The sequence below is a fragment of the Sus scrofa genome, chromosome 13, assembly GCF_054392235.1.
Source record: "Sus scrofa isolate SSC_HxYL_T2T_F1_AM1 chromosome 13, Sscrofa_HxYL_maternal_Yorkshire_Landrace_v2.0, whole genome shotgun sequence".
NCBI classification, from domain to species: domain Eukaryota; kingdom Metazoa; phylum Chordata; class Mammalia; order Artiodactyla; family Suidae; genus Sus; species Sus scrofa.
In genome coordinates, this window is record NC_139395.1 from 165,744,657 (window position 1) to 165,768,999 (window position 24,343).

General features: G+C 40.6%; 1 protein-coding gene across 3 annotated transcripts in view; it reads left to right on the top strand.

The window, feature by feature from the left end:
- Window positions 1-24,343, top strand: part of MYH15 (myosin heavy chain 15) — a 179,610-nt gene that overhangs the window by 37,132 nt on the left and 118,135 nt on the right. For all 3 annotated transcript variants that reach the window (XM_084991405.1, XM_084991406.1, XM_084991407.1), the window contains 6 exons: window positions 1,032-1,125; window positions 3,236-3,328; window positions 6,836-6,899; window positions 6,990-7,085; window positions 18,281-18,384; window positions 19,908-20,046. In XM_084991405.1, the coding sequence (XP_084847531.1) occupies window positions 1,032-1,125; window positions 3,236-3,328; window positions 6,836-6,899; window positions 6,990-7,085; window positions 18,281-18,384; window positions 19,908-20,046 (590 nt within the window). The remainder of the gene's footprint in view (window positions 1-1,031; window positions 1,126-3,235; window positions 3,329-6,835; window positions 6,900-6,989; window positions 7,086-18,280; window positions 18,385-19,907; window positions 20,047-24,343) is intronic.

Below are 24,343 nucleotides of genomic sequence, written 5' to 3' on the forward strand. Positions count from 1 at the left end.
TAATGAAGAGAACACCCTCTCCAAATGATCATTTTCAAAGTTCTCTGGACTCGCCGATTAAAGAGAGACTGAAGTCCAGTAGGAATGACCATAGAACAGATAATGTGCTGTTGTGAGCAACCAGATTGGGGCAGGCCAAGGTACATTAAGTAATGGGAACTGAAAGATGGTGAGGATTGGAGGGACAAGGAACAGAAGTGCAGAGGAAGGAAGGAAAGGACATCACTTTATGAATATTGTATGTTAATTTTGATGGGAAGAACATTGGCTGGCCAGGTGGACTGTCAACATGGTGCTGAACGGAGAAGCTGAAACTCAAGAGGCAGTGAAATGCTCAAGTTCTTACTCTTCCTATGCAGTGATGATGCTGCCTTGTGCATTGGGCTATCCATTGGCTTTAACTATTGAAGAAAAATAATAGGTCTCAGAATTTAGAGCTAGAAGGGCAATTAGAGTGCAGTCCTTTGCAAAGAGGATAGACTGTTTTCTGGTGTGTCAGGCAGATAAGGCAGGCTTTGATCCTATGGCGCTTTGGGTGATGAGGCTATAAATTCACCACTGAGTTCTCCCCAGTAACAAAGTTAGCTAGTTATCAAAGGTAAGAGGGAATCTAAAGCCTAATTTCCTGGCAGGTTCTCTTCTGAGGGAGAGGGTTGGACCTGACCATGTGGTGGTAGCCTTGATACCTCTTGAGCAGTGAAAATCTCTTGAACAGTTCATAATGAGAAGACCTATCTCTAAATATACTCTTAAACTTTTCATTAATGGGCCATGAGGTATAGGCTTCTTATTTTTATAAAAGTCTTTGATCTGTCTCTACTCCAGATTTTTGCTCATGTTGCTTTTCCAGCCTGACATGTCCTCCTTCTCCCAACTAATTAAATGTCTGCATCTCCTTCAAGTTCCCTCTTAAGTTCCACTTTTCCATAAAACTTTTCCTCTTGTCCTGGCCTATAGGGTTAAAAACATCTGTCTTTCATTGCTTTAATAATCTGAGCCAGTTAACTGTGTCATTGAATTTCCAATCATAGAGGAGAATCTGGTGCTGGAAAGACTGTGAACACCAAACATGTTATCCAGTATTTTGCCAACATAGGAATCACGGGTGAATCCAGGGAAAGGCAGGTAAGTGTTTATCCATCTTGGTAGAAAAGTTGAGGTGGACCTATCCACTGATCATGGAGGCTTTACCCTGACCATTCTTGGTGAGAGAGGAGGAGACAAGCAGTATAGAACAATTTAAAAATTATGGAAAATTTTTTCCCATTTTTCCTTTGCCAGTTGGGAGGCTCATTAAAGGCTCTGAACTAGGAACCCCCAAACTGAAATTACATAATTTGTTTCAGATATGGTTCAAGGACCATTTATTGGCCTGACCTTTGTTGGTTGGACCCTTTAAGAATTAGGTACTAAAGATCCAAACCGTCTCCCCGCAAACCTAGGATCACCAGTGCCTTGAATGGCCACTTTTGATATTTCTTAATCCCTTTACCTGCTGTGAGATGTCAGGCTCCTGAAAATATGAACCAAAGAAATTCTGCTTCCCTTACCACTAACTCCTGGATCAAGTCCCAAACACCCAATGGATGTACCCTCAACTTCAATCACATTCTAGCTTCTGAAAAACGTTGCCTTCTCTATTTAATTATTTTTATCCTTGGTTAATATTGCTTTAGCTTACTTTGTTTAGCTTCATTAACAGGTTAATGGTAATAATCTGAGGGTAACTAAACCAAGATTCGGCATACAAAATAAGATTAGATAATGCTGAACAGAACTCAAAGTCAATGAGTTAGGTTGAACTATTGCAGCCTCTCATCTTTCTATGTCTGGCATTGTTTTTTTTTTTTTTTGTTCTTTTTCAATTTGATTCTGATACTTCCTGATGTTTTTGCAAAATAACAAGTATATCAAAATAGTAATTTGGTCCAAATTCCAAACCATAGGAAGTTTCTTTTCCAACTGTCACATTTCTGAATTTTTTAAAGTGTTTCTTAAGAATATAATGTTTTTAATCTTTTTTCCCCATTTTTAAAAGTTTTATTGAAGTATAGTTGATTTACAATGTGATAATTTCTGCTGTACATTTTTTTTTTTTTTTATGGTCTCATCCATGGCATACAGAAGTTTCTGGACAGGGGTTGAATCCAAGCCGCAGCTGTGGCAACCCCAGATCCTTTAATCCACCGTGCCGGACTGGGGATCAGACCTGGTGCCTCCATAGCAAGCTGAGCCACTGCAGCCAGGTTCTTAAACCTCTGAGCCACAGCGGGAACTCCACATTCCTGAATTTTATTGATTCTGTAGGTATCACTGAACTCTACTATTCACTAGATATTAATTAGTTTTTGCATACAGTTTAGATTGTTTGGTGTAAATTTATTTGTTTGGTCTAACCACCGAGCCCTATGATAATTCATAACACAATACATAATACATAAGACTTCTATGAAAATTTTTGCTCATATAGCCCTTTTATTTCAAGGACAGTAGACCCATAATATACAGCAGTAATAGAGTATTTGTAAATCTATAAATTCTTAAACATCTTGTACTATCAAATTCCCCCCTATAATGGGTCTTAGAGGCTGATTGGAAAAAAACAAAGTCCTGTTGCAGTTTGAGTGCTAATCGGTCATTGAGACTCACTCGGTATAAATGACCTGTTTTAGTTCATCATCCTGAGCAATATGATTCGAATTCCAGACTAATAAATACCATTTCAAGTCACTGCTTGGTATGAACCTCTAGATTACTTAAGAATAATAGCAAGCAAAAATATAATTTAAATAATGCTGGGAAATAAAAACAAAATAATGCCTGCTTTATTATCTTAGCGTAAATTTCCAGGTGTGAGGGTCCAATGGGAAGAGAGGTAGATCAGCAATGAGGGGGTATATATGGAATGAAGTTTGGAAATAAGCTATGGTATTTGTCGTTGTTTACTTTGGCAAAATATCAGTTTTCTTTCCCTGCCCAGGCCAGTGCCAATCAAAAGAGAAGCACTGCAAATAAATGAGCTCCCATATATAGTCTTGGGGATCATATATTGTCAAGCTTTCATCCACCCATTCTTCTGAGTTCCCACTCCAATATAGCATCTTATCACCATATTCAGAAGTGGGTTTGGCTGCTGGTTATCAAAACAAGAATAGGTTTGGCCTGGGCATGGAGGGCTTGCCACATTACAGAATTCTGCTAAGAACTTCACCGATTGTACTTCCCTTACCCTCAGGGGACTCTACACGATCAAATCAAGCGAGTGAATCCCATTTTGGAAGCATTCGGAAATGCCAAAACCCTAAGGAATGACAATTCCTCTCGTTTTGTAAGTAACATGATTGAGCAGTAAATCAGAGTCTTTAATTTTTAGAAATTGTAAAAGTCATGCCTGAGCATATAGGTCTGAAAAAAATTTTCTGGAACATCAAAAGTTTTTTGATTAATGTTCATATAATTTGAGTCCTCAAAAGAGTTTGCCAGCTTCATCATTAAGATAATTAAAAATACAAAAAAATATGTACCTAAGAAGCTTCTACTATTTGGTCAATTTAAGAAAGAAAATATTTCTCTTAATAGTTTCAAATTCCTTTCCACTGCCAGTAGAGATGCTCACTCAGCAAATTCTAATAATGTTTTATATTTTATTAAATTTTACACATTTGAAAGCATTTTCTCCTTTATAATTTCCTATTCTTCTTGTAACAAGTCATTTTAGTAAGCACCTCCATGTTCACTTATTATAATTATTGTTTCTATGCTCAAATATTGTTTTTACAGTCCCCCTGCATATTTTTCACTGGGGATTTTTTTTTTTTTATTGGAATAAAGTTTTGCGTTTTTTTTTTTTTTTTTTTTTTTTTGGTCTTTTTGTCTTTTCTATGGCCATACCCGCATTATTCCCACTAGGAGAATTCCCAGGCTAGGGGTCTAATCAGAGCTGTAGCTGCCGGCCTACACTGCTGCCACAGTAACGTGGGATCCAAGCCTTCTGCGACCTACACCACAGCTCCTGGCAACGCTGGATTCTTTTTTATTTTTATTTTTATTTTTTTTTTTTGGTCTTTTTGTCCTTTTTTTTTCCTAGGCCCGCACCCACAGCAGATGGAGGTTCCCGGGCTAGGGGTCTAACTGGAGCTACATTGCTGGCCTACACCACAGACACAGCAACTTGGGACCTGAGCTGTGTCTGCGACCTACACCACCGCTCATGAAAACGCCAGGTCCTCAACCCACTGAGCTTGGCCAGGGATTGAACCGGCAACCTCATGGTTCCCAGTCAGACTGGTTAACCTCTGAGCCACGACGGGACCTCCAACGCTGGATTCTTAATGCACTGAGCAAGGCAAGGGATTGAACCCGCAACCTCATGGTTCCTAGCCAGATTCGTTAACCACTGAGCCACGACGGGGACTCCAAAAAGCATTTTTTTTAAGTAGCTTTTGATAACTAGCCTTCCCATGATAGAAAGTGGATTTAGATTTCAAATTCTAGCTTCACTAATCCCTTTTATGCCAAGAATGAGTGGCAGGGAGCCACTAAGTAATTTACAAGGAAATTTTCATAGGGCTTCCTGTTTCGGTCTCTAGGCATAATTAAATAATAGCGTCCTGCTGATTTGGTTGGTTTCCCTCCAAAGCCCTAGAACTGTTCTGACTACACTTATATCTGCTTGTCATGTCTGGCTGCATAGCAGGTGCTGATACTGGTCCATAAAACAAAGGCTAGATTTGTTAGAATGTAGCATGGAAGAAGAAAGCTGAAAAAAGACTAAATGAGGGGAAAAGGAATAATGGAAGAGAGGGAGGGGGGAAGGAAGATGAAAGGAAAGAGAGCAAAAGAAAAGAACAGGAAGTAGAAAGAAAGATGAATAAGGAAAGAAAGCAATTGAAGGTTCCAAGGCTGGGAGTTACCACTGTGGCGCAGTGTAAATGAATCTGACTAGTACCCATGAGGATGTGGGTTTGATCCCTGGGTTGGGGATCCGGCATTGCTGTGAGCGGTGGTATAGGTCACAGACACGGCTCAGATCCTGCATTGCTGTGGCTGTGGTGTAGGCCAGCAGCTGTTGCTCCAACAGTTTGACCCTAGCCTGGGAACTTCCTTTCATATGCCACAAGTGCAACCCTAAAAAAAAGCAGGCAAGCAAACAAACAAAAAACCTGAAAGAGACCAAGACCAAGAAAAAAGTTGGAAAGATAAAAGGAAAGAAATAAGTAGAAAAGGAAATTAATCATAAATGAATGGATGGAAAGAAGAGAGTAGAAAAGGGAAAAGGGGGTTTTGAAAAAAATCAAGAAATCCCGGTTCAATTCTTTCGATTAATACTCTTTACGTGTATTTTGGAATAGAATGACACCTGCCATATTAGGAAACAAAGGATGTTGCAGCCATCAAGCCATCAGCTACTGTAGCCACCCCAGGGTACCCTGAGGGGATCCAGGTTGGGGAAAAGCAAGATTCTGGCCCTAGATAGCTGAGGTGCATATGCAAGCAATAATTTCAATAACCCAGACTCTTGTATCTTCCCATACATGGAAAAGTGCTAAACTCATTAACTTGAGATGTCTGGTTTTCCTTAATTAGCAGTAATCTTTTGATATTCTGTCTACTTGGTTTTTATTGCAAAAGCTCCTCTGTATCCTGGCTCCTCCCTTACCTCAGAGCAGTCCTTCACATCTCTCTGAGAGGCTGTCCCCTGGGCTTAAGTCCTCAATAAGTCCACAGAACAAAATGCAATTCTAGGTTGTGTATTTTTTTTTGGCCAAAAATACATATATGTGCATGTACATATATGTATACATGTATACATACATGTATATGTTTGTGTGTGTGGTTCTGATTAGCCTGCATTTTTAAATTTTTTGGCTCAGTTGCCCTCTACATGGCCTTCTACTCTCCTCCTCTTGTCAGGCTACTGTCCTGCTCTGATTACTTCCCTGCATGGTTTCACCTCCACCAGGCCACCTTCCACTCTACCAACATCCTTATCCAGCAGGCTTTAGCCACCACTGCACTACTTCCTTGGCTGTGTCTTGGCACCCCTGGGCTCTGTCACCTTCAGGCAGATTTTCTGCCTCACTAATGTCTTACAGCCATTCATTGATAAGGAAGGAAGGAAGCCCCATCTATTATTCATGCTAAAATGATGTTTTAAAACACAAGTCCAATCACATTAAAAAAAAAAAAAAACAACAAAAAACAAAAACCCTCACTGTCTTCTCACCTAAAATAAAACCCATTCCTTCCTGTGGCCACATGGCTTACCTGATGTGACACCTGGTGCCTGCCTATTCTCAGACTCTGTTTTCTGCCCCCTTTCCTCTTACTTGCTAAACTCCTGCACAACTAGCTTTTCTTCTGATTTCAAGACACACCAAATATTCCTGTGTTAGACTGGCTACATTAGCTGCTTACACCTAAAATCTAGAATAGGGACATGCCTACTTTTCTAATGTGGAATATCCAGTGCCTAGAAGGTTTTCTGGCTCATAGTAGATGCTCAATGAATATTTATTGAGTAAATGGAAGAATATGCTAAGAAGATGTTATTTTTCTCATTTTTTGATAAGCGCACTGAGGTTCACAGAGATTCTATAGCGCAGGCAAGAATACCCAGCCAGCAATCAGCAGGTCTAGGTCTAGAACCCAGGACCACTGCTCATCCTGATGATCAGTCAGCGGCCTCTTGACATTAACTGGTGCCATCACAGACCAATGCTATATATATTTTTTAACTTTTGGGGAAATATCACTCTGGGAGTAATGTGTATAATGAAGCCATTGCAACTGCTGGAAATGTTTCAATAGGAGACTCTGTTCTGTGTCTACCCAGGGCAAGTTCATCAGGATGCACTTCTGTGCCAGAGGCAAGCTGTCAGCTGCAGACATTGACACCTGTAAGTACCCATAGCACTGTCTAACTACTTTTCCTCTAAGTTTTGCAAGAACGCCCAAGTTTAAATTTTCACTCATGTCTCGTCATGCAGATTTGCTTGAAAAATCCCGGGTGATTTTCCAGCAGCCTGGAGAGAGGAATTTCCACATATTCTATCAAATTCTATCTGGACAAAAAGCACTTCTTGGTAAGTAGATTATTCTGGATCTGGGGATCATTCTAAAACAAGAGACAGGTGTCAGATTATCAGACTTGGAAAAGTGCTGTTTAATAAGTATCCTCACCTCTTTAGAACTCAGTTTCATCCTTAAATGTAAGAAATGGTAACACTTTTTTTTTTTTCAATTTGGTAGTGTTTAGAGGTGGGTAGAATGTCCAGCAGAGGTAAGTGAATGTGTGTGTGTATGCATGTGAGCACAAATGCTTGTGAGTGTGTGTGTGTGTGTGTGTGTAAAAATCATGAGATAAGTGAAAGTCTTAAATGATTAGAACCACTGTTTAAGAGTACAGACAAGAGACCACAGGTGGGAGATACCACCATGGTGTGTAGTGGTCAATGGGAGTTTTATAAAGAAGGGGGGATTGGGGTTGGGATGTGAAGAATGGGAAGGGAATTTAACCAGAATCATAGTGAAGGGTACTTCTGGTAGGAGGAAGAGGGTACACAATGTCAGGCAAGGGCAAGGCAAGGTCAGAGAACAGAGAGAATGAGTGAACTGGAGGGAAGGATTTTCATAGAGGAATGGTGGGGATTTTATTCTAATGGTTTCTAAACACAAAAAGTTGGGAGGGTGTTGTGAGCATGGTGTGTATGTATAGGAATGTGCACCTGTGTTTTGTGGGAGTGGGATGGGGTAATAGGAAGCCACGATTTGCTGAAGGCAGTGGCAGTAAAGCTGTCATGATGGGCAGTATGGATTGGAGGCAGAAATACTGAGAGAAGTGGTTGTAATTGTCCCAGTCTGAGATGACTGACAATTGTCTAAGGCACTGTCAGTGGGAATGAGGGGAAAGGCAAAGGTTGTGTGGAGGAATAGAAAAGTCTTGGCAATAATTGAATGTAGAAATGGAGGAGAGTGATGATTCAAAAATACTGCCAAGTTTGGTAATTTGATTAGGATAAAAGTAGTGCTGTGAACATGCACCCACATGTTCATTGCAGCACTAGTCACAACAGCCAAGACATGGAAACAATCCAAATGTCCATTGACAGATGATTGGATTAAGAAGATGTGGTATATATACACAATGAAACACTACTCAGCCATAAAAAGAACAAAATAATGCTACCTTCAGCAACATGGATGGAACTAGAGACTCTCATACTAAGTGAAAAAGTCAGAAAAAGAAAGACAAATACCATATGATATCACTTATATCTGGAGTCTAGTCTACAGCACAAATGAACCTTTCCACAGAAAAGAAAATCATGGACTTGGAGAGTAGACTTGTGGTTTCCAAGGGGGAGGGGGAGGGAGTGGAGTGGATTGAGAACTTGGGGTTAATAGATGCAGACTATTGCCTTTGGAATGGATTAGCAATGAGGTCCTGCTGTGTAGCACTGAGAACTATATCTAATCACTTAAGATAGAGCATGATAATGGGAGAAAAAAGAATGTATACATGTATGTGTAGGTGGGTCACCATGCTGTAAGCAGAAAATTGATGGAGCACTGTAAACAAGTTATAATGAGAAAAAAAATCATTACATAAAAAGAAAAAAAAAGAAAAGAAGAAAAAGGTAGTGCTGTGAACAGAAAAATAGGATAGCAACTTGTGGGGTAAGGGAATAAATTTCACGTACTCAACAAATATTCATTGTGGAGCTGCTGTGTGTATACCCCACACTGCTTTTTACGTGTGGGGGATGGAGAAGTAAATGGGGCAGACAAGTCCCTGCCCTCGTGAGCTTACATTCTAGTGTGGAAGACAGTGACAAACAAATAAACAAAAATATTTCTAATTTTAGAGAATGGAAGGTCTATAAAAAAATTAAGTGGGTAAGAAGATGAAGTGAAGGGCAATGGGTGATTACATTTTAAACAGAAGGGTCAAACAAGATCTCCCTGAGAAGGCAACATTTTTCCAGACACCTGAATGAGTAAGGGAACAAGAAGGCAAAGATTTCTAGGAAGAAAGTTCCAGGGGGGAAGAAACAGTGAGTGCAAAGGCCCTGAGACAGGAATGAATTTGGTTTATTCTTGGAAAGCACAGTGGCCACGGATGAGTAGAGGGGGCAATATAGGGAGGAAATAACCAGGGCCAGACCAAGTAGCACATTGCAGACTGTAGCAGAGAGTTTGCATTTTTTTTTTTTTTAATGGCTGCACCCTTGACATATGGAAGTTCCCAGGCTAGGGCTCAAATCAGAGCTGTAGCTACCAGCATATGCCACAGCCACAGCAATGCAGGGTCCGAGCTGCATCTGTGACCTACACCACAGCTCATGGTAACAATGGATCCTTAACCGACTGGGCGAGGTCAGAGATCAAACCTGCATCCTCATGGATACTAGTCAGATTCGTTAACCACTGAGCCACTACAGGAACTCCTAGAGTTTATATCTTTTTTTTTTTTTGCTTGTTTGTTTGTTGGTTTGTTTTTTAGGGCCACACCAGGAGCATGTGGAGGTTCCCAGGCAAGGGGTCCAACAGGAGCTGTAGCCGTTGGCCTACGCCACAGCCACAGCCACAGCAATACCAGATCCAAGCTGTGTCCGCGACCCACACCACAGCCCATGGCGACGCTGGAGCCTCAACCCACTGAGTGAGGCCAGGTATCGAACCTGCAACCCCATGGCTCCCAGTTGGATTTGCCTCCCCTGCGCCATGATGGGAACTCCCTAGTTCCCCTAGAACTCCCTAGAGTTTATATCTTGAGTGCAATGGAAAGTTGTTGGAAGGGGAATGTGCCAGACTAATTGGATTTCAGAAGTATTGCATCTGCCACTGAGGTCAACAACGCTCCTGCAGCAGTGGATGTGGGGTGAGACTGGAGATACCAGTGAGCAAATTGATGGGGAACAGCCAACCGTTATACTTAGATGAGGTATGGTATAAATCCAGCAGCATTTTGACTACAGGGTCTTCAATTCCAAAGTGCCCTCAGCAGATGGAGAAACTCTGCAAACTGGGCAGTTATTTTGACCATGGGTGCAGCTGGTTATATGAAAGCAGCAGCTGCTCTTGTTCCCATCTTCCCTCTACCTAACCTAGAACAGATTTTTTTTCTCTCTTCCTTTGCTTAGCTCTGCCAAATCTAACATTCTTGACACTCATTTCTATGCTGTGCAGGGCATCTGACACACACGGTCTAATGTGGGTGCTAGCAGGGACTGTGAGTTTTTAGAGCATCTCCATTTGCTCATAGAACCATCTGAGGACTCTGGGCTGCTGTAGAAAACTCTTGAGTGTCAGGAATTCCTGTACTTTGTTGAGTCTTTGGGCCGCTGAGATTGATTACTGTACAAAGGCTGACATCTGGTGGTGTAAGGTGGGTATTGTCAGCCCACTTTATGACACCGATTGTCATTCTTTGGGACATTTTAAAATGTTGAACTCTTTCTATTCGTGGTTGCCAAAGAAGAGCTTCAGAGTGTCCTGAAGAGTGACACAAGAGGGCACAGCTTAGAAATATGAGGGTGGTGTCAAAATTTCCTAACATAGGAGCATTTGTGTATGACAAACATATCAGGTATGGAAAGTGACAGCAGAGGCTGGCCATCCACTGAGGGACCCAAGGAAAAGGTCATCCCAGAGCAGCCTCCATTTAGCCTCTACATGACCGGGGCCATCCCTTCTCCCCTTTCCTTTCAGTTAAGGCTGATGCTTATTCCAGGCACAGCTAGAATGTACTTCCTTGGTCCCCTCAGATACGACGTTTTGAAATCCTTTAGTTCTCAATGGCATCTGTATAGGTTGGTCCAGCATATAGCTTCCTTTTTCTCCTTTTCTTTGACTTTTTTTTCTTTCCATGTTTTTATTGTACCCATTCTTACTATTCGACTGGTGTGTAAACTCCAGGAGGAGAAGTCAGGAAACAAATCCTTGCCTCTTGGACACTTGCCTAATGCCTTGAGAACTCACCCCATAAAGTGTTTGACAGTAATAAACAGTGGTGGTTGCCAAGGATGCACCTGAGTGTGTCTGCTGGTGGCCTGAATGCCTATGGCAAGGGAAATGGCCAGCATCTGGACCTCCTACTCTGGAGCTTATTCAGTCATATCCCTTTTACCCATCTTTCTTGAACTAGTCCTGTATCTTTATTCCCTTGCTCCCACTGGTTATTAGGTACAAGATGTGTGTACAGTTGTGCAGATTGTACACTACCTAACTCCAGAGATTGCTATTCAAGCTGTACAGTGTGTGAGTGATTCTCTCAAACTGGGCAATGGATGACCTCTTTAGCTGAACACAGCAGCCCTGAGGAACAGGTAATGATGGATGACATGGCATAGAGGTACTAGCTACAGAAATTTATTTGTGATCCTAAACTTTCTTTTAGTCCAATGTCAGCTTTGCTCCTTTTCATAGTGAACACTGTCTTGGAGAACATTCAGCAGTTCAGAAAGTAAAATTTAGTGTCACGATGACATGTAACACAAAGCCATGAATGATAAAATACCCTTGATGTTGGAGTTCCCATCGTGGCTCAGTGGAAACAAATCTGACTAGTATCCATGAGGATGCAGATTCAATCCCTGGCCTCACTCAGTGGATTAAGGATCTGGTGTTGCCCTGAGCTGTGGTGTAGGTCACAGATACAGCTAGGATCTGGCATTGCTATAGCTGTGGTGTGGGCCTGCGGCTGCAGCTCCAATTTGACCCTTAGCAAATTGAACCTGGGAACATTCATATGCCATGGGTGTGGCCCTAAAAAGAAAAAAATTTAAAAAATACTCTTGATGGTTTTTTTGCATCTCCTACTGAAGAGCAGGCTCTAGAAATGAACCTGTACAATGGCTGACAACTGCACTTTTTGAAATTGTGAGGCAATTGACACTTAGCTTTAGCATCCTCTCCTTCCCTCTCTCTCTGCTCTCCATCCACCCCTAGTGACAAGCTCTCCCTCTCCTCCATGTGCCCACAGCCTCAAGAATCTTCTGTGGGGACCCATACAGGCTTACAGTCTCTCTGGCCCTAACAGTGGCTCATAAAAATGCATACCCCTTGCTTTTTCATTCTCTCAAGGCCATTTTTTTTTGTCTTGGTAGAAATGAAATTAATTAAAGATTCCCTGTTTACATGATACTCCTCTGAGATAACCTCAAGCTTCGACCCAATTAAAATTCATTGCTCCTTGAAAATAAGTTTTGATAAGTCCCAGTGGGGAAGATGTTTGAGTTCAAGGCCTTTCCAAGTTCCTCAAACACTCATGCTTCTAGCCTCCACATTCTCTGGAGCTACTACTTCACACTGTGTGCAGTTGCTCCAGTGAATGCTTATGCTAGCATGGCAGCCATGTTTCTGGTTTTAAGGAGATAGAAGAAAAGTCCATTGGGTGTGCTTAATGACTTCTAGAAATGATGCATCTGGAAGTGGGAGGTGCTGAGGGAGAAATGCATCTATAGCACTTCACCCACCATTCTGCCTTATTACCAGCTCCCTCCTGAATCTTGGCTCTTTCCTCCACATGGTCCTCTAGTTCTCAGGCACGTGGTATGCTTGCCCTCTGCTCTGTTGCCCTCAGTGCTTGTCCAATGTTGAGCTTGCACAGAAACAAGACCCTCCTTCTGCCTATGACAAAGAGGAAGTAGGATCCCGCCATAGTTCCAAACACAGGTTTGAGCAGTGGGTGGCATAACCTAACAGAAACATAAGAGATTATGTTCTAAATTCAGTTAATCATTAATTTGATCCTGGGAAAGTAGTGAGCCTTGCTAGACTTTTATTTTCCTATATTTAACAGAGAGAAAATAAAGTCAAATATAGCACATTTAGTCATCATGACCAGGGTGAAGATTTAAAATGACATAAAACAACCTATAATGGAAAATAATCTGAAAAAGAAATATATATATATATATACTAGCACGACATTGTACATGAACTGTACTTCAATTTAAAAAAAGCTTATTAAAAAATAAAGTACAAATGTGCAATTGAAAAATGTGACATAATAAGCATGCGAGCAAAATGAAAATTTTCTAAAAGGTCAATTTAGAATGATCTAAAGGTAATTCTTGGCAAAGCAATCTTGGAATGTAGATTTTTGTTTGCTAATATATATTTTTTTAATTTTAATTACAGTTGACTTACAATGTCCTGTCAGTTTCTGCCGTACAGCAAAGTGACCCAGTTTTATATATGTATATATATATATTCTTTTTCTCATATTATCTTCTCTCATGTTCTATAACAAGTGATTGGATATAGTGCCCCTTGCTGTAAAGTAGGACCTCATTGCTTATCCATTCTAAATGTAATAGTTTGCATCTACCAACATCAAGCTCCCAGTCCACCCCGCTCCCACCTCCTCTCCCTTGGCAACCATAAGTCTGTTCTCCACGTCTATGAGTCTGTTTCTACTCTGTAGATAGGTTCATCTGTGCCATATTTTAGATTTCACAAATAAGTAACATCATATGGTATTTGTCTTTCTCTTTCTGGCTTATTTCACTTAGTATGAGAATCTCTAGTTGCATCCATGTTGCTGCAAATGGCATTACTCTATTCCTTTTTTATGGCTGAACAGTATTCCATTGTGTATATGTACCACATCTTCTTAATCCATTCATCTGTTGATGGACATTTAGGTTGTTTCCACGTCTTGGCTATTGTGAATAGGGTTGTAATGAACACAGGGGTGCATGTATCTTTTTGAATTGTAGTTTTGTCTGGATATATACCCAGGAGTGGGATTGCTGGATCATGTGGTAGTTCTATATTTAGTTTTCTGAGATATTTCCATACTGTTTTCCATAGTGGTTGTACCAATTTACATTACCACCAACAGTGTAGGAGGGTTCCCTTCTCTCCACACCCTTTCCAGCATTTTTTAATTTGTAGACCTATTAAAGATAGCTATTCTGACTAGTGTGAAGTAGTACCTCATTTTAGCTTTGATTTGATTTCTCTTACTAATGATGTGGAGCATTTTTTCATATTGGCCATCCATATGTCTTCTTTGGAGAACTGTTTATTTAGATCTTCTGCCGATTTTTCAATTGGGTTGTTCGTTTTCTGTTGTTGAGTTGTAGGAGTTGTTTGTGTATTTTGGAGATTAAGCCCTTGTCAGTTGCATCATTTGCAACTATTTTCTCCCATTCCGTAGATTATCTTTTTTTTTTTTTTTTTTTTTTATGGTTTCCTTTGCTGTAAAGACTCGTAAGCTTGATTAGGTCCCATTGGTTCATTTTTGTTTTTATTTCTATTGCCTTGGAAGACTGACCCAAGAAAATATTTGTATGGTTGATGTCAGAGAATGTTTTGCCTATGTTCTCTTCTAGGAGTTTTATAGTGTCTTGTCTTATGTTTAAGTCTTTAAGCCATTTTGAGTTTATTTTTGTGCATGGTGTGAGGGTGTGTTCTAGTTTCATAGATTTACATGTAGCTATTCAGTTTTCCCAGTACCACTTGCTGAAGAGATTTTCTTTTTCCCATTTTATATTCTTTTCTCCTTTGTCAAAGGTTAACTGACTATAGGCCTCTGAGTTTATTTCTGGGCTCTCTATTCTGTTCCATTGATCAGAATGTAGATTTTTTTAAATGAGTCAGCCAACTGAAACATGCCCCCACCCTAAAGACACACAACAGTATTTCCTGCACTGTTTAGTGTGTGATTGCTCTAGCATTCTTAAAGGAAAGGACCATTTTAGTTTTGTATCCTTACCTCCTTCCATAGCATATACCTACAGTAGAGAAACAAATGTTAAATACATGCTTTGATTTGGAAAACATGGAGTCAATGTCTGTATTTGAGCTGTGAAGGAGGTGAAGGGTTAGGATGATGTGGCACTGAGGTGTCTGGCTCAGGTGTGGTGGTGACATTCAATGGCATAAGCAACCACAGAAAAGGACTAACTGCAGGGCAGACAGGAAAAGCGTCATAGATTTAATTGCAGTACTGTTGTATTTGAGCTATTTGTGGCCATCTACATTAAAATGTCCAATGGGAAGTTGGAGATTGAGGTCTGGAGTTTAGAAAATAAATAGATTTGAGAGTCATCAGTAAAGTTATGAATGAATCTTGCAAAAGAATATATGGAGAGATTCTTGGAGTTCCCTGGTAGCTTAGCAGATTAAGGATCCAGCATTGTCACTTTTGTGGCTTGGGTTGCTGCTGCGGCATGGGTTTGATCCCTGGCCTGGGAACTTCTGAATGCTGCAAGTGTGGCGCAAAAAAAAAAAAAAAAAAAAGTAGAGAAAGTGAGGAACTCCTATTATGGCTCAAGGGAAAAAAACCTGACTAGTATCCATCAGGATGTGGGCTTTATCCCTGGCCTCACTCAATTACCCAGCACTGTTGAGAGCTGGGGGTGTAGTTTGCAGATAAGGCTTGGATCTAGATCTGGTGTCGCTATGGCTGTGGTGTAGGCCGGCAGCTGTAGCTCCACTTCGACCCCTAGCCTGGGAACTTCCATATGTGGCACCTGTGGGCCTAAAATACACACACACACACACACACACACACACATATGTATGTGTGTGTCTGTATGTATATATATGTATATATATGTGTGCATGTATAGAGAGAGAGAGAAGAGGAGGGGGGAGAGAGATGCTTGACAATGTATAGTCAGGACAGTATTTGATACCTCTGATTACTCCTTCTTCCTTGTCTTCCTTGAAAATCTCCCCTCGTGGCTTCCAGCATACTACCTCCCTCGTTTCTCTCCTAAATCTCTTGGCATTGCTTTGCAGGTTTTTTTCTTTCATTTAGCCCATGACTTGAGAGTACCCTGGGCTCAGTCCTTTGATCTCTCTTGTGGTGATAGAGCATCTAAATGACTGCTATAAAGATCATTTCTATCTGATGATTTTCCAGGTTTGATCATGAGTCTAGACTTTTCTTCTCTTCCAGATTCATAGCTAATTGACTCTTCGATGTTTTCACTTGGATGTGTAATAGGTGACTCAAAATTCATATGCTTACAACCTAGTTCCTGAACTCCACACAGCCAGTCTGGCTCCTACCACAGTGTTTCCCAGGTCACCTGAAGGCAGCTCCATCCTTCCACTTGCCCAGACACAAACCTTTGATGTTATCCTTGACCAGCCTGTTCTCCTACATTATTCTCATGTGTTCATATGCAAATCCTGTTAACTCTGTTTCAAAATCCAAGCTCTGGCTACTTCTCACCATGTCTATTGTTACTCCCCCAGTTAAGTACCATTATCTCTCTCTTGAATTAGTCATCCTTTTCCTAGGATCCACGTTCCAACCCCTGTCCCTCTGTCTTTAACTCAGCAGCAATGGCATATTAAAAAAAAATTAATAATCAGATGATGTCACTCTTCTGCTCAAAAATCTCCTGTGGCTTCCTATCTTACAGAGCAGAAATGCCCATATCCTTACCATGACCCATGATGCCTCTCTGACCTCATGACCTACCTACCTTAGCCACACAGAATCTCAGGCAAGCTCCCACCTCAGGCCTTTGCATTGGGTTTTTTCTTTCTGCAACGCTCTGTCCTTACTTATTCATAATTCTCTCCTATAACTTTTCACGTCTTTATTCAAACACCATCTTAATGGAGGCCTTCCCTAATCACCCTGTTAAAAACTGCAGCTCTTTGTCTTCAATACTTTTTGCTCCCTTTCCCTGCTTGCACTTTTATCTATAATCACTTACCATCTTACATGTCATATATTTTACTCATTTGTTTACTTCTGTCTCCTCCTGTTGGAATATAGGCTTTATGAGGGCAAGAGTAGGATTTATTTTTTTTCACTGATGTATCCCTAAAATTTACAATAATGCCTGGCATGTTATTTGATCTCCACAAATATTTATTGATATATGGTGAGATATGAGGAAGAATATGAAGAGATTCTCAAGCGGTATTAACATTTAAAAACATTTGAATCACTGCTGGAGTAAAGGCTTTAAAAAATTATTATGAATTATATTACTATTTAAAAATATATATTGTACTTGCATTCAGACTGATTTCTTTGGGGCTAGCCCAATTACTTTCATAAGATAGCTTTGTTGACGTATTATTGACTTAAGTATAAGTGTTGACTTATATAACTATTAGGTAACATCGTCACCACAGTCAAGGTAATGTAAGTTTCCATCCAAAAGTTGTCTCATGACCTCTTGTAATCCCTCCCTCCTGCCCCTTCTCACTCCCTCAAGCCCTCCTCTCCCATCCTAATCCCTAGGCAACCACTAATATGCTTTCTGTCACTATAGATTAGATTGCATTTATGGAATTGTGTGACATGGAATCATACAGTGTATACCCTTTTGTGTCTGGCTTATTTCACTTGGCATAATTATTTTGAAATACTTCCATGTTGTAGCAAATATTCATGGTTCATCCCTTTGTTAGCTGAGTAATAATAACTCATTGTATGAATAGACAACATTTTGTTGATTACTGATGGACATTTGGGATGTTTCCAAATAGAGCTTCTGTGAGCATTCACATAGCCCAGTTTCTTTGTTTCTGAGATTCAGAGCTCAGGAAAATAGAGCTTCACTTCATTGAGTGCTAAACAGAAACTCAGATCAGCTAAAAAAAAAACTTCATTGGGAGCAAGGGTCAGGCTTTAAGAGGTTAATGTGACTTGGCCAAGTTAGTTGCGGAAGTGCTGCTGACAGCCTGCCTTGGCTTCAGCACATTATGTTTCCTGACTAAGTGAATCATGTCAGGAATCTGAGACGTATCGAAGGTGCAGCATTGAACACAGTAGCTGATTTATGGATCCCTTGAAAGACAGACTGAGCCTACTAATAGGGAGGATGTGATGTGACAAGATTACACTGCTAATGTTCCCTGGGTGCTGACCTCAGAGTCTGTCTGCTTCCTAGCCTTTGAAGCTCAGACCTATTATACTTATAATTTTATAAACCTTTTTCTTTTTTCTTCCAGCTCTCAACCATGTATCTAGGCCAAATTTCTGTTTTCAAAGTTTTGCCAACATGCATTATCTGTCCTCCCCCCACCCCCCAATAATTCAAGCAGCTGCAATTGAATCTACTTTCAGATTTGGCCTGCCTGGTCTTCTCTTGGGAGGCATTAACACATGACTGACAAGTTAATAGAGGGCAAAAATTGATTGTAGAGGTTTGGGTGTAGAATATGGATTTTATTTTGGCTTGTTTACAAGTAGGCTGTAAGCTGTAAGAGTAAACTGTGAATATTGGTCAATTATTTTCTAAACCCTCATAGATTTCTTTAAGCTGTTTAACTGATGGTTTTCCCACTGCAGATATGCTCCTGGTGTCTGAAAATCCCTCTGACTTTCACTTTTGCTCTCATGGAGTAGTTGCTGTCGGGAGCTCTGATGATGCTGAAGAATTGCTGGTCACAAATGTAAGGCTTGTTAGTTATCAGAGAAAAGTCTGGTAATGACAATGAGAAATGAAAGCAAGCATCTTAAATCTCCTCTCTTCCAAAGTGTCCTGGAGAAATGACTTTCCTTCCCCTGGGGTGGAGGATGGAAAGGGTCCCCTGCCCAGGACTGCTTCTGTCTAGTTTACTTATTTATTGTCAAAGCACACATTGTCAATGTCATAGCTTCGGTACATGTAGAAAAGTCGGAACATGCTTCAACTCAGTGGCAGCCACTGTTTTATTTTATTTAAAGTTTTACAGTCTTTATTGTTTTCTATTTGGGGTTACAGTTATATAGTTGTTTTGGTGGTTTTTTTAATCAAAGGTTATAATTATACTGCATATGCTGTTTGATAGTTTGCTTTTTCAATTACTCTTAAGCATTTTCAGTGTTATTACAAACCCTTCATAAGCATTTAAACGAATGCTTAATATTTTATCAGACATTTGTTCTGTAGTTTATTTATTTATTTTCTTTTTTTAGGGCTGCACCCATGGCATATGGAAGTTCCCAGGCTGGGGGCCGAATTGGAGCTGTAGCCACCAGCCTACGCCACAGCCACAGGAATGCCAGATCCAAGCCACATCTGCAACCTACACCACAGCTCATGGTAATGCTGTATTGTTAAGCAACTGAGTGAGCGAAGCCAGGGATCAAAGCTGCATCCTCGTGGATACTAGTAAAGTCCGTTAACCGCTGAGCCACGATGGGAACTCCTGTAGTTTATTTAGCCATTCTCCTATTGTTAGATTCAAGGCTGTGGGATTTTTTTTCCTCCTATAGTGAATATCTTTGCAGATGAGTGCTTGTTCTATATATTAGATTCACCTTATGCTAGATTCCTAAAAGCGAAATTACTAGGTAGGATTATGAATTTTTTATAGTTTCTTGATACATATTCTAAATTAGCCACTAGAAAGACTGTACCAATTTCCACCCCCCTTAAGTATGTGAGAACACACTTCTTATCATGTGCAGGGGCTTCTTAGGATGCCGTTCTTTGGTGACATGGTTTTTCTTTTCTTAAACACTTCCTTTTGCCAGTCTTTGAAATGTATCTGTGCTGGAATGAAGTTGGGAGAACATATGGGATCCCAGAAATAAGCAACCCATCAGATATGGTGCTACTTTGTTCCATAACCATGAAAGGCAAAATCATTTACCTCAAATAACCAGTTAATGATAGATTATTGAAAGGGAGAGGAGGGGAGCAGGGCATGGAAGGAACGTTAAAATGACTGGGAATTAAACAAGTAAGTCATAGGCCTCCTAATTTTCTTTTAAAGGGATAAGCAGACTGCGCGGGTGACCAAGTGCCAACAGGGCCAATTTGCATTGCTTTGAACAGAGCTGTCACGCTTGGGGGCTGTAGAGATCCGTCTCCTCTCCTCCAGCAGCCACAGCCCACGAGTAGAGGGAGGTGTGACACACAGCGGGGGTGAGGTGCTTACTGCAGCCATTAGGCAAATGAAGACTCGGCCATCTGCTTCTCTTTTTACAGCAAGCCATGGACATCTTGGGCTTTCTTCCTGATGAGAAGTATGGATCCTATAAACTCACTGGAGCCATCCTGCACTTTGGAAACATGAAATTTAAACAGAAACCCAGAGAAGAGCAAGTTGAAGCAGATGGCATGGAAAGTAAGGATTACTTTGAAGACATAGCACGTACTCTCTTCAAGTCCCTGACACCAGGCCTGCCCACCTTTTCCTTGTAGTTGACCTCGCCTCTTGGTTTTTGGAAATGTCGAAATTAATCAGCAATCTCCTTCAATTGCTATTCCCCCAAGTTATTCCGTCAACTACCATTCTGATGTTGAACCCTATCTTAGAATAAGAAGCATTCCTTAATTATTGATGATGCCAGTACGACTGCTAAACTTGGGTAATACAGGATAGTCTAAGACATAGCCTTCCTTCAGCATATAGAATATTGAGAAAGTCAGAAAACTGAACAGACGAAATACCATAGGATGTATTAAGCAACATAGAATTCCAACGGAAGGGTTTCCATTGCTTTGAAAACACAATGGCTTCATTTTCCTTGTTTTTTACTCACATTTAGGAAGTCTATAGTCATGCCTGCTTACCAAAAAGATTTACAATGAATGATCTGTCTAGAATAATGATTACAATAGAAAAATCACAGTTATGAAAAGAAGGAATCGTAGTCATTGTAATTATTTCATTTAATACTAAAATTCCTGATAGCTGAAACAAAAAGAAAAAAAAAATTCACTTAAGAGTTCCTTGGTGGTCTAGTGGTTAAGGATCTGCTGTTGTCACTACTATGGCTCAGGTTCAATCCCTGGCCCAGGAATTTCCACATGCAGTGGGCACAGCCAAAAAACAAACAAACAAAAAAACCTCCATTCATTTCTTTCAACAAATAATTTTTAAAATTTTATAGTTTCAATTGTGGTAAAATTATACACAGCATAAAAATTTAACATTTTTAAGTTAACAATTCAGTGGCATTAAATATCTTCACATTGTTGTGCAACCATCACCACTATTTGTCTCCAAACCCTTTTCATCATCCCAAACTGAAACTCTGGACCTATAAAACAATAACTTCCTATTACCCCTCTCCCCTAGCCCATGGAAACCAATATTTTACTTCTGTCTCTATGAATTTAAGTACTCTGGGTATATCATATATGTAGAATCTTATAGTATTTGTCCTTTTGTATCTGGTTTGTTTCACTTAGCATAATGTTTTCAAGACAGGTTGTGGTATGTGTCATAACTTCCTTTTTAAGGCCAAATAATATTCCATTGTATGTGTATTCTGCTTTTTTGTTTATCCATTCATCCATTTACAGACACTTGCATTGCTTCCTCTTTTTACTACTCTGAATAACACTGCTGTGAACATTAATGTTCAAATATCTGTTTTAGTCTGTTTTCAGTTCTTTTGTGTGTATACCCAGAAGTAGCATCCTAGATTAAATGATAATTCTATGTTTAATTTTTTTTAGGAACCATGCTAATGTCTGTAGTGACTGCAACCTTTTACATTCCCACCAGCAATAGGCAAGGGTTCTATTTTTTTTTTTTCTTTTTAAGGCTGTACCCACAGCACATGGAAGTTCCTAGGCTAGGGGTTGACTTGGAACTGTAGCTTCCAGCCTACTCCACAGCCACAGCAAAGCAGGATCCAAGCCACATCTGCAACCTACACCACAGCTAATAGCAATGCCAGATCCTGAACCCACTGTGTAAAGCCAGGGATAGACCTGGCCTCATGGATAGTTGGATTGTTTACTGCTGAGCCACTATGGGAACTCCAAGGGTTCTAATTTTTTTACATTCTCACTAACACTTGTTTTCTGTTTTATTTTAATGAGTGTAAACTGGTATCTCATCATGGTTTTAATTTTCATTTCCCTAATGATTAGTGATTTTGAGTATCTTTCATATTTTTGTCTATCTTCATTAGAGCAACATCTATTCAATTCCCTTGCCCATTTTTGGATTTTTTTTTATGTTTAACATTTTTTTTTTTTTTGTCTTTTTTTTGTTATTTCTTTGGGCCGCTCCCACGGCATATGGAGGTTCCCAGGCTAGGGGTCGAATCCGAGCTGTAGCCACTGGCCTACGCCAGAGCCACAGCAACGCGGGATCCGAGCCGCGTCTGCAACCTACACCACAGCTCACGGCAACGCCGGATCGTCAACCCACTGAGCAAGGGCAGGGACCGAACCCGCAACCTCATGGTTCCTAGTCGGATTCGTTAACCACTGCGCCACGACGGGAACTCATGTTTAACATTTTTTGAGGCCAATCTCTGCAGGAGACTATTCTTGGTGCTGGGATATACCTGTGAACAAGACACCATCCCTATCCTGACTGTCTAGTGTGGGAGAGAGACATAAAGACAAATATACATGAAGTAATAATGAAAAAAATAAAGCAGAGTAAAGGAATGAAGAATAATAGGAGTTGGGGGTTATCATTGATAGGGCGGTCAGAGAATCCCCTTAGAGAAGATGTTACTCGAGCTCAGATGAGAACACAGTGAGGGTATGTGCCCTGAATATTGTGTTAACATCTTATACACTAATATATTAATATATGCTCTTGTGGCATCTTGTTGCCTTATTTTGTTGCTTTTGTCATTGTTTCTCTCTCTCTCTTTTTTTTCCTTTTTCCACCCTTTGATACAAAGTCTTTTGGATGGTTTTTATCAGGAAAGCAAGTCATAGTTATTAATCAGAAAATACAGATAAGGAAATGAAATATTTCATCTCATCTGATCTCACTGGTTGTTCCTTCTCAGGTTCTTTGCTAAAGTGTCCTCCTCTTCCTTGCTTCTAAAGCTATGGGGCAGCTGGGCTCAACTCTTGAAACTTTTCTCTACTTGTTTCTTTAGCTGATCATCTCGAACTTAAATGTATAGAACCTAACGCTTCATCTCTCCCCACGTCTGCTACTCACTCTTCATTTCTCGGTCTTCTTATTCAATGTCAACTGGGTTCTCCCCATTGCCATGACTCTTAGCATCATCCTGAACTCCTATCTTTCTTGTGATCTCTATCTTTACCATAAGCTGTGTTAAGTGACATCTTAATATATATAAAATTCACAACCACCCTTAATGACCATGTTCATTGCCACCACCTGGCCCAAGCCACCAGTTCTTACCAGATTATTGCAATAGCCTCCTTATTCATCTCCTGTTTCCACCCCTGTCCCATCACTGTAATTCCACACAGAGCAGCCAGCAGTGATCCTTTCACAGTATAAGCCAATGGCTCCCATTTTACTCAAAGTAAGCCCCCGATCCTCATCGCAGCTGCCTTTTCTCTAACACCTCTCTAATTCTCTCTCTAATCCCATCTCCATATTTTGATCAATAATATGAAATTTATATTTGGTCTTTGTCCCAGTGTCTGACACAGAGCTTTTAACTTGGAATTTCTTGAGTGAAGAGGGCAATAAAGTTGTCTTATATGTTAATAAGATGACTTTTGGACTGTACCTATGGATGAGGTCTAGTTACCACAAGAACTAAACATGCGGTTAGAAAGTTGGAATTTTCAGTGCCACTCCTGACAGGGCAGAGGAAAGGGCTAGAGTTTGAGTTCGATCACCAGTGACCAATGAGTTAATTAGCCATGCCTCTATAATAAAGCCGCCATAAAAACCCAAAAGGACAGTGTGCTGAGAGCTTCGCAGTTGGTGAAAACAGGTAGAAATTTGAGAATTTGAACAGGGTATGGGAACTACACCCTTTCTCCACACCTCACCCTGTGCATCTCTCACATCTGGCTATTCCTGAAATACATCCTTCTATAATAACCATTGATCTAGTAAATACAGTATTTCTCTGAGTTCTGTGAACCTCTAGCAAGTTGATTGAACCCTAAGAGTGTGTCTTTGGAACCTCCAGTCTACAGCCTAAGTGACAACCTGAACTCCCAGTTGGCATCTGAAGTGGGGGGAAAAGTCTTGTAGGACTGGACTCTTAATTAACCTCTGAGATCTGATGCTATATCCAGGTGGTTAGTATAAGAATTGCGGTGAATAATAGAACATCCAGCTGGTGTTGCAGAATTGCTTGGTGTGGAACCCCTCCCCCAATTGCAATCAGGTGCAGAGCCCTCACCTACCCTTTCCCCATTCTCTCACTCCCTTCACTCAGTCCTCTGGTCTCTTGGCTCCTTTCTGGAGCACTTAAGCACTTCTGTTGCATCAGGACTCTACTAACTCCTCCTAGCTGGAACCCTTCCTAGGGATCCTCACGGCTGACTCCCTCACTTTATGAAGGTGACTTCTTGGATGTTACCTTATCAGAAAACCTTCCCTGCCTTGACCGCCTCCACCTCCTTCTCATTCTCTATCTCCTTACCCTGAATATTTTTGTTTGTGTCTTTCATACAGCTATGTTTTATTGGCTGTTCTACCCTCTAATCTCCATCAGATGTAAGCATCA